The 15,645-nt window shown below is 38.9% G+C and overlaps 1 protein-coding gene across 2 annotated transcripts; it reads left to right on the top strand.

Moving 5' to 3' along the window:
• The first annotated feature begins 3,847 nt into the window (after positions 1–3,847).
• Positions 3,848–14,329, top strand: LOC131552669 (membrane-spanning 4-domains subfamily A member 15-like). 2 transcript variants are annotated; one of them, XM_058796590.1, is made up of 7 exons: positions 3,848–4,722; positions 5,578–5,687; positions 6,140–6,253; positions 7,034–7,090; positions 7,249–7,410; positions 7,543–7,656; positions 12,818–14,329. In XM_058796590.1, the coding sequence occupies exons 1-7, from the start codon at positions 4,650–4,652 to the stop codon at positions 13,007–13,009; spliced, it is 822 nt and encodes a 273-aa protein (XP_058652573.1). In that variant the 5' UTR covers positions 3,848–4,649; the 3' UTR covers positions 13,010–14,329. The 2 variants fall into 2 exon arrangements, with proteins under 2 accessions (XP_058652573.1, XP_058652574.1); XM_058796591.1 differs by lacking the exon at positions 12,818–14,329 and adding an exon at positions 8,148–8,335 and having other exon boundaries at positions 3,855–4,722.
• The last annotated feature ends 1,316 nt before the right edge of the window (positions 14,330–15,645 follow it).

Raw genomic sequence — 15,645 nt, 5'->3', positions numbered from 1 at the left:
TGCCGACTCATCAGCACTGATCAACGATCTAGTTGATTCATCACCAGCTGCAGCTCATCACACCACCTTTAAATACTCACCACTTTCTCATCTCCTTTGTCAGATTGTTGTTTGTGAGTTCCGGTTGTGTTTGATCCTGTCTTCATTCCAGTCTGGTCCCTTCTACGTTCCTGCTCGTGTTCCTGTGGTCTTGTCTCTCTGGATTCATCACGTCTCATCAGCACTTCTCTTCACGGCACTTATCTGACCATCGAAGTCCCTGCGCCACTATCCTGTTTCTGTTTTGGACTGTATCTGTCATCAATTCTATGGTTCAATAAAGAGCGAGTTTACTTGCGCACTGTTTCCGCGTTTCCATCATGACAGTTGTCTGATTGATTTTATGGTCTTGAGCATTCAGAAATCACACAAAATAAAATTAAGCAGTTTTACTATGAATGGCTAATGGTTAATTTTGGTAAGGGTTGTGATGTCCTCATGTTTTTGTTGAAGCATTTAAAGAGGCTGTAGCATTTCTGTCACAAATAGGTGGCCAAAAATTAAAATGAAGTGGATATCTGAATTACATGCAGCTGTCAGCCACAGTATCGCATAAGATAGTACGCTATAGATCCCCTGAGGAACAATTCCACTCATTCTCTTCTATTGTAAATGAAGAATTGTATAAACTTGTTAAATCATCTAAACCAGGGGTCTTCAACTAAAACGGCTCGAGGTCCAGTAATGAACCCTCCCCACCAGCCGAGGTCCGAACAATTATATATAAAAAACAATTGATAGTTTTTGCCAGGCCAGGGTATCTGCAGGATATTTAAGCTTAAATTCAAGACTTTTAAAGACCTTTTTTTTTTTTAAGACCTGCACAAAAAAAAAAAAAAAAAAAAAATTTAAATGGCTGTAAAAAGCACGATTTACTGTTCAGATGCAGGTTTTCACAAAAACAATCAAGTATTATATTAATTAAATAACATATAAATATATTTTACTGCCTTAATTGTTTACATTTTATAACACATCTTCTTGTTGATCCACCAGTTCACATTTACAACTCTGCGTGTTTGCTTAAAAACATGGATTGATTTTCACATTGGCCTTTGACAACAGCAGACTGTACGGGCTGATTGAAAATGGAAAATCATTCTCTTCCAGCAGGTGGCGCTTTGGGAACGGCAGCACACAAAGCCCAACAGACAGACTCCACAAAGCAGCGAAGCAGATGACTTTGAAACATGCAGCGCTCATATTTATTCAAAGAATAGCGCAATTCTTGTCTTTCAGTCCCCACATTTAACACCTGAAATCATAATTAAGACTTTCTTGTAACATTTAAGATTTTTAAGGACCCCTCAACTTTCCTAATTTTTTTAAATGCCATTGCTTTTCACCCACTGAAAGTTTCATCTGTCTGCACGCAGCGGGCAGCTCTCTGCTCTCATCACTGCACGCACGACTGCACCCAAACGGCTCTAGAGCTGACCATGATCTGCTAGATATAAATTTGATGTACTAGAAATTAGCGTTTGGTATTTATTTCATTATGTCAAAAGCCTTCACGGATTCGGACCGGATTCCGCTACCGTAAAGACTACAAAAGCTGCGCCAGTTGAAATAGAAGCTAGATACAGGTCCGGGGGCCTGCACCATGATGGTGGCTAAACAAACTCAGGGTTACAGGATTAGTTTTGAGTTGACAAAACCAAACCAGTCCAATCCGGCTTTGTTGGTACCGTGAAGCTGATCATCAACTTTCTCTGTCAACTCAGGCTTTATGGAGCTGAGTTAATGGAGCACGTGCACATGAAAGTGTGACATCAGTAACTAGCAGCCAATCACATGCCTTAAAACTGTGATTCACGTCTTGTGAGAGAGTCAGTGCGAAGATTAAAAGATTGAACAATATGAAGAATTTAAACACATTTACACAGCACGATCATGAAACGATCTATCCATGAATGAGGAAAACTTAAAGAAAAAATCTTACCATATAAGTGCAAGTAAAAGTTGTAAAGTTAGTTTATAGAGAATGTTTATAGGTATAAAAACACTTAAAAATCGAAGCTCATATGTAGTCATGCTTAAAGCTATTGATTCTAAAACTTATTTATATTGCATATTATCTATATGTTTACATTTATTTTAAACAAAATCTTATTACTATTAAACTAAGCTGGCTTGTGTAATGAATTAAGGGTATAATAATTATATAAATATAAAATAATTATAAAAAATAATCATCTCTAAAAAATCAGATGATTTTATCTTTTAAAAGTGTTTTACTATGTAGCGTCCTTTAATTTGGAGTAAGAGAAACTGGAGGAATGGCTTTATTGTGTCACTTTGCTTGAAGCTGATTGGTCAAATTTCGGTTTGAGCTCTCTAAACCAGAACATAACCTTCCCCGGAGCAGGTTAACTGTAGAGCGTAAGTTACTATGGCGATGAACACTGCTAAAAGCTAAACCACTTTCATGGTACCTAAAACCCAGAGTTGGCGCAAACTAAACTGAAACTTACCTGGCTAGCCAGCTAAACCGGCTTCATGGTACAGGCCCCGGGTCCAGATGGGATGGCTTCTGACCGCGGTCCACCTGTTAGTGACCTATGTTCTAGATGAAAACCCTCATATAAAAGAGACATCTGTGAGATGAATGTGTGATGTTTGAGTTTATTTCTAAACTGATTATCAAACTGGAAGTCGTCATTATTTCAGAAATCCCTAAACTTAATCTCTGCTAAATAACACTATCTAGTAATACTGTAACATAAATAATTAAATCTAAAGATTTACTAATATTACTAAAATAAACATAACTGTGTGCTAAAACAAAGCACAAAGGTCATGTGGCGGTAGCCATAAAGGAAGGTTAATCTGCAGGAGCGGGACTGAAGACGACTGGGTTTTTATCGGGGGATCATAGGTTCTTGGTTACGAGATTGTTGCATGTAGAATTCATCACAATGCTCATCACTTGTGATCAGATCACCCAAGATGGATTTTAATACCAGCTGTAAACAGGACAATTGAGTACTATTTTCTATGTGAGACATGTTTGACTGTAACTTTTTTTTTAACAGCAGGAAGAATCCTTGTACACATATATTTTAAAGGTGATTTTTATTTTTCCACTTGCTACTTTGTATTCATTTTTTTTTAAATAATTAAATAAACAGATTGTGATATTTTTCTCAATTTCTGAAATAAAGATTCAAATGTTTGCTAACATGTAAATGTAGTTTTCAACAATAATACCTAGACCTGCTCAAAAAAGGAAAGAAAAAAGAAAAGAAAAAAACATGGGGAATATATTTTTTAAATTGAGACTTTCATGTGGAGAACTCTGCTCAAGTTCTGCTTAATGAAGCATTTAATAGTTAACAACCAAAATATGTTTTGCTATTATGATTTTGTAACCCAAGTTAAGAGCAAAATAGTTCTGTGAAACAGAAGTGAGATGTTCATATGAATGAGTATATAAAATATATGCATAGAATATAGGCATATTCTAATCTTATTTATCCATTCAGTTTACCTTTATTAGGATAATCCAGAGATCCAGAATAGATACAATACATACAATTATACCAGTGTTTCCACAGATGACTGGTATCACACAACATTCAGCCTTGATTTGACAGCAACTGTCACGATCACCAGCTGGAGTGCCCATGAGCTCCTCTAGAGGGCACTCCATCCTGTACCTTGCCCATTCATTTAGGACTCCATTTCCCATAATCCTCAGTTTACCGACTCATCGGCACTCATTACCAGTTCACAGCTGCCTCATATTAGTAGGACTATATGAATAGCACACAGACACACACACACTCTCCACTGGTGACTGAATGTTGATGAGCTCTTCTGTGTTTCTAGATTTCCTGTTTCCTTGCCTTCGTGTTTTGATCCCTGGACTGTTTCCTTGTTTATGATTGTTTACTCCCTGCCCTGACTATTGCCTGACTTGTGGAGTACTCTTTTGCCTTCGCCCTGGAGGTGTTTGTTTGCTGGTGTTTGACCCTACCTGTTCTGACTACACTCTATGGAATAAAGCCTGCACGTGGATTTTTTTTTTTATCCATGGAAAGAAAAAAAAAAAAAAAAAAACTGAGGTTTGAAAGTTTATGGGTTTGTAGTTGGAGATCATGTATAATATGAATTTATAAGATATTGCACTAAACATTGGGAGAATCACACTAAGAGAAGAAGCAGGAAGAAGCATCAGCTCACTGGAATGTGGTGTTGGTGATGATAATAGAAGCTGGAATTCTGGGAACTCTCACCCTCTCTAACAACGAGAACCCAAAACAATGGATAAAATAGATGTGTTTCAAAGTAGGCTACTTCAAAATCTGAATTTATGGAAATGTAAATGAGACTCACAAACTGAACTTAGTAAAGCAGAGTGAGATACATCTGGATCCAGTTAGTTTGTCATATGAACCAGCTGTTATCTTTTGGGAGCTTTTACATTCCATTCCTTTCTTTCTAACAGTTGCCTTACCATCTCTTTCACCAATCTGCATGTTTCTTTCTAGCCAAAACATTCTGGATTTTTAAATTGAGTTGAGCAATGCCTTACAGCACAGATTGACCTCTTTTCTCAAACATCCTGTAGTGGCCGCCCAGTCCTTCCCTCCCACTGTTTTCTTCTCATGTTTCTCTTTTCTGTGCTGTTGCACAACTGCGTTGTTTTCATCTTGGTGGTTCTGTCACAGACACATGCAGGTATTTGACAAGCTTTCATACTGATCTTTTAGCACGGTTTAATTATTTGCTTGCCCATGAATTGTATGACAGTTACAGTTTGCTGAAGTGTAGACTTCTTTTTGAATGAATGTGGAGAATGTCTTGGAATTGACTGGAGGACAGAAAAAAAGGCTTTGAGATTGGATGCAGTATACTGTCTCGAAGTTTGAAGGTTTTAAGCATTACAATACTTCAGTGCTTTTGCAGCATTAATGACAGACAGATGAGGTGTTCTAGTTGGTTCCTAATGTGTTGCTTGGTAGTGTGTTCAGGGTTGTTGTTAAAGCATCGGTAGGCAGGCAGACAATTGCTGTGGAGGTGTTGTAGGCAGTTACTGGGGCATAAGGGCAAGAGGTAGAGTATAGCACACTAAGGCAGAAGAATAGGTTTGTCCGGTTATTTTTTACAGACATTTTCAGAGTCAAAACTGAGACCCTTGAAATTTCAGGACTCCACGTTTTCAGGAACCTTGTGCTATGAACAGAAAGACACTGGATAAGTAGTTGTTTGTGATGCTATACAATCACTCTGCTTGTGTGTCCAATGTGTGCCGTGGATCTTCACGTGTGACAGTGTGACTCACAGAACTCACAGAGCTGTGTGTCATTTAAAGGTTTTAGATTCCACAGGAGAAGTTTAAATGGGTTAAAAAAGTTTAAATAGTTTCAGCTTCACTCCCTTTTTCAGGCTAATAGCATATTACCATTACTATCTGAAATTTGCCATTTGTCCATTGTCCGGTCATGTCTTGAGATTACCCATTCTAGAAAACACTGGCAAAATTCTTGAACAAAACTGTTAATGTAATAGCTTTGACTGTGATTTGTGCTGTAGTGATGGTGGAGGATCGACCAGCAGGAAGCGTATCAGAGGCCATCACCACCGTGACGGGCGGCAGTAAACCTGTGCACCGCTTCCTCAGAGGACAACCCAAGAGTATTGGAGTGAGACACAGAACACGCTTCCTTTCGATCACAGAAACCAAATTAAGCAAAGATCACTCCAGCTTATTCTTTGCCGTAGTACACACTTTTCACACGTTTACTCGAGTGAATGTGTCTCAGAGGACATTTAGTTTTCATAGTCACTTTCTGAATAGGCATATGCATCCCCAAACGCATCACTTTAACACACTTATACAGGGAGAATAAAGGTAGAGTTTCTTATTCTGGTCATTCGAAGACAAGAAAAAGTAAGAAAAACAAGCATTTGTGTATTTGTACTTTTGACTCAAATCCTCATAGATATCAGTGAGTGTGTAACAAACAGCCGTTTTTCACTGGGTGTCTCTACCTAATTGTATTTGTCCTTTGCTGTTTCCCTCCCATCATTAAGATTACGTAAGCAATATTATTGATATTGCATATTGATTATTGTTGATTTTATCTTATGTAAGGTTGTGCTGGTGATGATGGGTATAGGTCTATTCATGTTTGGAATTCCTATGAATGTGGACTCAGATGCGCTCACCTCAGTGGAGCTGCTCACCCCATTCTGGCTTGGGATCTTGGTATGCTGATTTGCACATCTCTTTTGACTATATTTGCGTGTTTTGCCTTGAAAGGTATTTAAGATCTTTAATAATCACAATCCATTTATCTACACCTCTATACAACTAGCCTTGTGTTTCTTGACAATGAAATCACTAAAAACAAAGAATGCATTAAAATGCATTGTGTCAGTAACAAATAATTTTAATTCAGTTAACAGTAATAATTATAACACTGATACAAAAAATAAAAAATAAAAATAACACTGCAAGACGATACATGGCAATAAAAAGAAAAATGCAGAAAGAATTTATTCAAACCTATATTGCCTTACTTGAGCTGCTGTCACTGAATACAGTAAACTGAACTGCTTTCCTAGTAAGTTAATTATCTCACTCAGCACAGCACGTTCTATAGATAAGTGGTTTTCAGTGCTGGTCCTTGGGACCTATATGGCTCTGTTCAGACTTCAGACTCTCTTCAAGCCTTGTTCAGACTGGCAGTCCGGGTTAAAGCAATAGGCCCCAAGAAGCTGTGATTTACAGTGAATTTAGCTAACGCTGTGAAGTGCCTAACAACGGCCCTCAGCTGTTCTAAATTCACACAAGTTACCACACGATACATATATTAAAAGCAAAATATATGTTACTTTATTCAATTTAAATCATTAAATGCATCGTTCCACTAGAAAAATAGCCCTGACAGTGACCGTAAACGGAAATAGAATGGTCATATAACGCCTCATCTGATGGATACTGTAAAATTGTACTAAATGTATACTAAAGGTCCTGTTTTTGCAGTTCTTTATCTGTGGCCTTCTGTATATACTGTCTGAACGCAACCCCTCCAAAAAGATGGTAAGTGTCTGTTTAGTCGTTGTGTTTCACTGTGTGTGAGATACTCGTGCATAATTTAGAAAATTCTTGTGTCCTAACTACAACATTTTCTCTATAGAATGTTTAAATGTGTTTGATATTTTGTTTATATGTTTGTGTCTTGATTTGACTGCCCACAGATCACAGCCAGCTTTGCTCTGAGTATCATCTCAGTCATTGGAGTGCTGCCTGCTTTGGTGGAATTCTCCAGAGCAATTAGTGTAATCTATTACGTGCTCGCCGGGCATAATATGCATGAGAATAGCACAGTGGCGGAGGAACTTTATGCTGAACAATATTATGTGAGGATTTTTATTCTTATTATTAAATGACGAACATGGTTATGAGGAATATAAATTCAGATATGAGGGTGATAGAGGGGTGTATTTGAGAGATTATGCATGTGTAGGAATTTCGAAATTTTGTTTTCACAGATATCCGTGAAAAACCTGGAGCTAGTGTTCTTCTGTCACAGCTTGACAGGAGGCGTTCTGCTTGTAATCATGACGTTCTTCGCCAGGGCAGCACTGCAATCCAGCAGGACTCAGGTAATCTCACCGCACACAACCTTCCTCCTGTGAAAGCACCAGAGACTCTCGGCTGGGCTGTGGGTCTTTTCTGATAGCTGGAGGAAAAGGAAATCACGCTAGATTCAGATAACAAAAATGAAAGAAATTAACAATATTTTGCATTTAACATTTAAAAGTTCATTCAAAGATCATGTTAACATGTTAAATGTAGAGTGTATACCAACATTCATTTAATTTATAACATAATATATGCTTGAATCATACCATTCATGACTTAAATATGTCTGGGGGGAACCTTTGCTTCCTACATAGTTGTGCTCATGTTCTGTCTCTCCTTGGTTTCTACAAGTAAGCTAACAAAATCATTTTAAGTTAAATCAATATTTCATGATTTATTTGTTTATTTAGTAAGTCATGTAACAAGATAATGCATCCCTGATCACCCTGTTGGATTTATTTTGTGATCATGACGGGCTGAATGTTCATGGATGATTTCCTCATCTCCGCAGGCTGTTGTTGTAATGCGAAACCTGCCATCAGCAGAGTGAATGAACCCAAATCATCCTCCTTTGTGTACATGAAGAGGAGCTGACAGCACATCTGTGGCAGCACATTAGAATATTTCACTAAAAATCAACTGTGATCTTTAAAATTGCATATATACAGTGGGGCAAAAAAGTATTTAGTCAGCCACCAATTGTGCAAGTTCTCCCACTTAAAAAGATGAGAGAGGCCTGTAATTTTCATCATAGGTATACCTCAACTATGAGAGACAAAATGAGAAAAAAAATAACATTGTAGGATTTTTAAAGAATTTATTTGCAAATTATGGTGGAAAATAAGTATTTGGTCAATAACAAAATTTAATCTCAATACTTTGTTATATACCCTTTGTTGGCAATGACAGAGGTCAAACGTTTTCTGTAAGTCTTCACAAGGTTTTCACACACTGTTGCTGGTATTTTGGCCCATTCCTCCATGCAGAGCTCCTCTAGAGCAGTAATGTTTTGGGGCTGTCGCTGGGCAACACAGACTTTCAACTCCCTCCAAAGATTTTCGATGGGGTTGAGATCTGGAGACTGGCTAGGCCACTCCAGGACCTTGAAATGCTTCTTACGAAGCCACTCCTTCGTTGCCCGGCGGTGTGTTTGGGATCATTGTCATGCTGAAAGACCCAGCCACGTTTCATCTTCAATGCCCTTGCTGATGGAAGGAGGTTTTCACTCAAAATCTCACGATACATGGCCCCATTCATTCTTTCGTTTACACGGATCAGTCGTCCTGATCCCTTTGCAGAAAAACAGCCCCAAAGCATGATGTTTCCACCCCCATGCTTCACAGTAGGTATGGTGTTCTTTGGATGCAACTCAGCATTCTTTCTCCTCCAAACACGGCAAGTTGAGTTTTTACCAAAAAGTTATATTTTGGTTTCATCTGACCATATGACATTCTCCCAATCCTCTTCTGGATCATCCAAATGCTCTCTAGCAAACTTCAGACGGGCCGGACATGTACTGGCTTAAGCAGGGGGACACTTCTGGCACTGCAGGATTTGAGTCCCTGGCGGCGCAGTGTGTTACTGATGGTAGCCTTTGTTACTTTGGTCGCAGCTCTCTGCAGGTCATTCACTAGGTCCCCCCCCGAGTGGTTCTGGGATTTTTGCTCACAGTTCTTGTGATCATTTTGATCCCACGGGGTGAGATCTTGCATGGAGCCCCAGATCGAGGGAGATTATCAGTGGTCTTGTATGTCTTCCATTTTCTAATAATTGCTCCCACAGTTGATTTCTTCACACCAAGCTGCTTACCTATTGCAGATTCAGTCTTCCCAGCCTGGTGCAGGTCTCCAGTTTTGTTTCTGGTGTCCTTTGACAGCTCTTTGGTCTTGGCCATGGTGGAGTTTGGAGTTGGACTGTTTGAGGTTGTGGACAGGTTTTTTTTTTATACTGATAACGAGTTCAAACAGATTCCATTAATACAGGTAATGAGTGGAGGACAGAGGAGCCTCTTAAAGAAGAAGTTACAGGTCTGTGACAGCCAGAAATCTTGCTTGTTTGTAGGTGACCAAATACTTATTTTACCGAGGAATTTACCAATTAATTCTTTAAAACTCCTACAATGTGATTTTCTGGATTTTTTTTCTCAATTTGTCTCTCATAGTTGAGGTATACCTATGATGAAAATTGCAGGCCTCTCTCATCTTTTTAAGTGGGAGAACTTGCACAATTGGTGGCTGACTAAATACTTTTTTGCCCCACTGTATACAGTATATGATATGGTAACAAAATGCAGCAGTAGAATTGTACAGTCTTCTGTTACCAATAATACCAGTGTTTTGTACTGAAACCTAAAATAAAAACAGCATTCAGAGCGAAGGGACATTTATTACTTGTAAACTTATCTTTGAGCTAGATTTATTATTTTATTATAATTGTACATTAATACTTTTGTCAATGATGGTTATCTCAGAGACATCTATTTGACGTCTGCATTTACATCTGCAAGACGTATTTTTTTAGAGTGTTTGCTCATCTGCAGTATGTCTATAGGACGTTTCCTTTTTGGATGTCAGATAGATAAATGTCTTTAAGATGTTTATGATTTAGAATGTATGTAAAACTGACATCTGAAAGACGTCTGTCAGATGTTTGTACACAGCAGATGCTTTCCAGATCAAGAGATCTTCAACAGACATCTTGCAGACGTACGTGTGCTGTCTATATAATACTTTATGGCAGTCCTTTTTGTAATAAATATTCATTACAATGCAGGCATAAGCACATCTCCAAAATTTCTGTTAAAGAGTGCTTCATCTGGAAAACATCTATTATGTACAAAATCTGATAAACATCTTCATTAACAAAAATCATTAACACTTTCTAAACTTCTGACATGAAATGTTTTAGACACATTGAAAATATTGTAAATAATCTACATCTTCTAGATCAGGGGTCTTCAACTAAAACGGCTCGAGGTCCAGTAATGAACCCTCCTCACCAGCCGAGGTCCGAACAATTATATATAAAAAAACAATTGATAGTTTTTGCCAGGCCAGGGTATCTGCAGGATATTTAAGCTTAAATTCAAGACTTTTAAAGACCTTTTTTTTTTTTAAGACCTGCACAAAAAAAAAAAAAAAAAAAAAAATTAAATGACTGTAAAAAGCACGATTTACTGTTCAGATGCAGGTTTTCACAAAAACAATCAAGTATTATATTAATTAAATAACATATAAATATATTTTACTGCCTTAATTGTTTACATTTTATAACACATCTTCTTGTTGATCCACCAGTTCACATTTACAACTCTGCATGTTTGCTTAAAAACATGGATTGATTTTCACATTGGCCTTTGACAACAGCAGACTGTACGGGCTGATTGAAAATGGAAAATCATTCTCTTCCAGCAGGTGGCGCTTTGGGAACGGCAGCACACAAAGCCCAACAGACAGACTCCACAAAGCAGCGAAGCAGATGACTTTGAAACATGCAGCGCTCATATTTATTCAAAGAATAGCGCAATTCTTGTCTTTCAGTCCCCACATTTAACACCTGAAATCATAATTAAGACTTTCTTGTAACATTTAAGATTTTTAAGGACCCCTCAACTTTCCTAAATTTTTAAAATGCCATTGCTTTTCACCCACTGAAAGTTTCATCTGTCTGCGCGCAGCGGGCAGCTCTCTGCTCTCATCACTGCACGCACGACTGCACCCAAACGGCTCTAGAGCTGACCATGATCTGCTAGATATAAATTTGATGTACTAGAAATTAGCGTTTGGTATTTATTTCATTATGTCAAAAGCCTTCACGGATTCGGACCGGATTCCGCTACCGTAAAGACTACAAAAGCTGCGCCAGTTGAAATAGAAGCTTAGATATAGGTCCGGGGCCAGATGGGACGGCTTCTGGGTCCGGACTCGGACCGCGGTCCACCTGTTAGTGACCTATGATCTAAACCAACAACCTGAATGTTACACCCTGTTCCATCTTAGCTCCTAAAAGAGCTTCCAGAAGTAATAGATCCTCTTCTGAATATTATTAACTCATCATTGTCATTAGGATATGTTCCAAAAACCTTCAAACTGGCTGTTATTAAGCCTCTCATTAAAAAAACACAACTTAACCCCAAAGAATTAATTAATTACAGACCGATCTCGAATCTCCCTTTTCTGTCAAAGATATTAGAAAAGCTAGTATCATCACAACTATGTTCCTTCTTAGAGAAAAATGATATACTGTATGTGAGGATTTCCAGTCAGGTTTTAGACCAAATCATAATACTGAGACTGCTCTCATTAAAGTTACAAACGACCTGCTTTTATCATCTGATCGTGGTTGTATCTCTCTATTAGTGCTACTGGATCTTAGCATCATGTTTGACACTATCGACCACAACATTCTTTTAAATAGACTAGAAAATGATGTTGACATTAGAGGAAATGCACTGGCATGGTTCAAATTGTACTTATCTGACCACCATCAATTCGTGGCAGTAAATGAAGAGGTATCATTCCAATCAAAAGTGCAGTATGGAGTACCTCAAGGCTCAGTGCTTGGCCCCTTACTTTTCACGCTTTACACGTTACCCTTGGGAGATATCATTAGGAAACATGGTGTCAGCTTTCACTGTTATGGTGATGATAGTCAGCTCTATATTTCTTGGTGACCTGATGAAACTTACCAATTTGCAAAAATAACGGAATGTATAGTTGATATCAAAAACTGGGTGACTAGCAATTTCTTACTGCTAAATTCTGAAAAAACAGAGGTGTTAATTATTGGACCAAAAACTTTTGCTGGAAAACAGTTCTTCTGTTTTTCCTGTGTTTCATTTCAGTTTAGTTCCTATTCTCCTTGTTTGTTGCCTTGGTTACTGTCAAGATCACCACTCCACTTAAACAGCACTGATTGGTCATTGTGTTCACGTGCTCGGTGAAGAGGGTGAAGCAATGATCATTGTAGCCAATCACAGACATGTTGAGCACGTGAACACAATGATCAATCAGCGCCGTTTAAGAATCTGCTCAACAACACTCAAATCTTAGCGGGAAATGGACATTTTTTAAATTTCAGTACCGAATGTTATTGCGGTTGGTATTTTTGACAACACTAGTCTCCTTTGCCAACACTGTGGTCTCAACCCTAACCTCTACACTGTTCACTCCTTCCATATAGGAGCAGCCACAACAGCAGCTTCTACTGTCTCTGCTCCTATGCTCCAAAGAATGGGACAATGGAAATCATCTGCTTTCCAATGCTATATTCGCCCAGGGACTTATTGCAAGCTCAGAAATCAGCCCAAACACAGAGAATGGCCGTGGCCATAACTGGCAGGACAGAGAGTACATTGTATGTTTCCGAGACTGACGGCGCTGTGCCTGGGGAACAGGAGTGAGTAGCGGCCGGAAGGCTTGCTAGCGTTGAAACCGTGTTACTTGAGAACACTGAAATCATGTCACTTGATTGTACTGAGACAGCGGTGCTTGGGAGCATAGAATCTGTGTGGCTAGTGAGCGTAGAGTCTGCGTGGCTAGTGAGTGTAGAGTTTGCATTGCTCTGGAACGTAGAAACCCTTGGATTGCCAGCAGCTCACACCGACACCAACTGAGGGTCCTCCACTCTGGATTCCAGCCTTGAACGCCGTGGGACTGACTTTGTGTCTTCAAATGCAACATTCACCATGCTCTGGAACACTGGAGTGGCATCCGTGATGGCTGAAGACTGCGGCCTGACAACCCTAAAAGCCGGAGGCTCTGGCGTGGCGGCCCTGACGTGAACAGGTTCTGGTTTGGCAGACTTGACATGAGCAGGCTTTGACTTGGCAGGCTTGACGTGACGAGGTTCTGGAAGATCAGCTGAGACGTGACGAGACTCTGGAAGATCAGCTGTGACGTGACGAGGCTCTGGAAGATCAGCTGTGACATGATGAGACTCTGGAATGGCAGCCATGTTATGGAAATCCTCAGGGCTGGCAGCCATTTTGTAAACAGTCTCTGAGCTGGCAGCCATTTTGCAAAAATTCTCTGGGCTGGTGGCCATCTTGTGAAGAGACTCTGGAATGGTGGCCACTTTGGGAAGAGACTCTGAGCTAGCAGCCATTTTTTTTTACTTTCATCACTTTGACTTTGACTTTGATAACAAAAGAGCATAGTCCATAAAATCTCTCAAAGTACCATTATAATCCCCTACGGGTAACAATGACTTCGTTGGCTCACTGAGTCCAAAACGGAACAAGTCCTTAACCAAATCTCATCATAAATCTACACATGGTACGAAAACTCACTGAATAGATGAACGTACTCCTCGATAGACAGGTAATTTGATGGGTCTGGAATTCTCAAAAACCTGCTGGATCTGGGGTAGGCTGGTGATTCTGTAACAAAGGGAGGCGTGACAACTAGTGATGTTTGGTTCTTGAACGAATCGTTCGTTTGAGCCGGTTCTCAGGAAGTAATCGGTCGAGCCGGTTCTCAGGAAGTAATCGGTCGAGCCGGATCACAAATCGAACTGAATCGAATTTTAGTTCCGGGTTGATGACGCAGGATGCACAGCCGAAGTAGCATGTCCAACTCAAAAAGAACCGAATGAGCCGGTTCAACCAACTGTCAAAGTTTCCCGAGGATTACAGAGGACTCAAAAAGAACCGACTGAGCCATGGCAAAGTTTGCAGAGGATTACCGAAGATTCTGATGTGTGAGTTGATGATACTGTGCAAGCCTGAGGCATGTACTGGAAATATGCTTATGACTGTTATTAATTTATATTTTATTAAAACCTGCAAAAACCTTTCTGTCGAGTGATGTAATTAAATAAATTTTACTACAGTGTGTGCAGAATTATTAGGCAAGTTGATATTCTGATCATATTTTTTTTCCAAGAACATTTTACCAATTCCAAACCACATCAATCTTAGTAACTACTATCAATTTTGTATTTAATCATTTATAAGTGATATATAATTGCCCATGAAGGCTGAAAGTTAAAAACTCCTTATTTCAGGTGTGCAGAATTATTAGGCAGGTTTTCTTTGACAGATAAAATGAGCCAAAAATGAGATTGAACTCAAGAATAAAAGTAAAACAATTATTAAATGCCCATGAGAAGGATGCAATACTAATGCAATAATAGAATTAGAAAAGTTAATGCATGACCACTGGGCAGCAAAATGCTCATTGGGTCAAAAAAAAAAAACAGGTGGAGAAGAAAAGACACGTTAACTGCAAAAGAATTAGGAATTAATGTCAAGAATTAGGTGAGAAACCATCAGGAACCATTTAGTCTCCAGCACCATCATTTTACAGAACTGCAACCTTCCTGGAGTCTCCAGAAGTGGAATGTGTCAGGTTCTCAGAGACTTTGCTTGGGTAAAAAAATATTTTAAATGACTCTCACTTAATAAGAATAACACGCTGAAGTGTTGTGAAATACACGAAGACTGATTTTTTATAGGCTTTATGGACAGATAAGTTGAGAGTGACTCTTGAAGGACCAGCATCACATCCTCTTGTGCCACAGTTTTGAAGAATTTATCTTCCAGAATCTGGCAGTAAGTTTTTGGAACTCATTTTTAATCAATCCCGCAAGACAGACTTTTCAGGATAGGAGATGAACTAAAATGAGCTCCCAAAACTTACTGCCAGATTCTGGAAGATAAATTCTTCAAGAATTTTTTACCCAAGCAAAGTCTCTGAGAACCTGACACCTTGTAATTCTGGAGACTCCAGGAAGGTTGCAGTTCTGGAAAATGATGGTGCTGGAGACTAAATGGTTCCTGATGGGTTCTCACCTAATTCTTCACCTTAATTCTTAATTCTTTTGCAGTTAACGTGTCTTTTCTTCTCCACCTGTTTTTTTTTTTTGACCCAATGAGCATTTCGCTACCCAATGGTCATGCCTTAACTTTGCTAATTCTATTATTGCATTAGTATTGCATCCTTCTCATGGGCATTTAATAATTTTTTTAACTTTTATTCTTGAGTTCAATCTCTTTTTTGGCTCATTTT

The sequence above is a fragment of the Onychostoma macrolepis genome, chromosome 13, assembly GCF_012432095.1.
Source record: "Onychostoma macrolepis isolate SWU-2019 chromosome 13, ASM1243209v1, whole genome shotgun sequence".
In the NCBI taxonomy this organism is placed as follows: Eukaryota; Metazoa; Chordata; class Actinopteri; order Cypriniformes; family Cyprinidae; genus Onychostoma; species Onychostoma macrolepis.
This window is presented reverse-complemented; position numbering and strand designations above follow the sequence as displayed.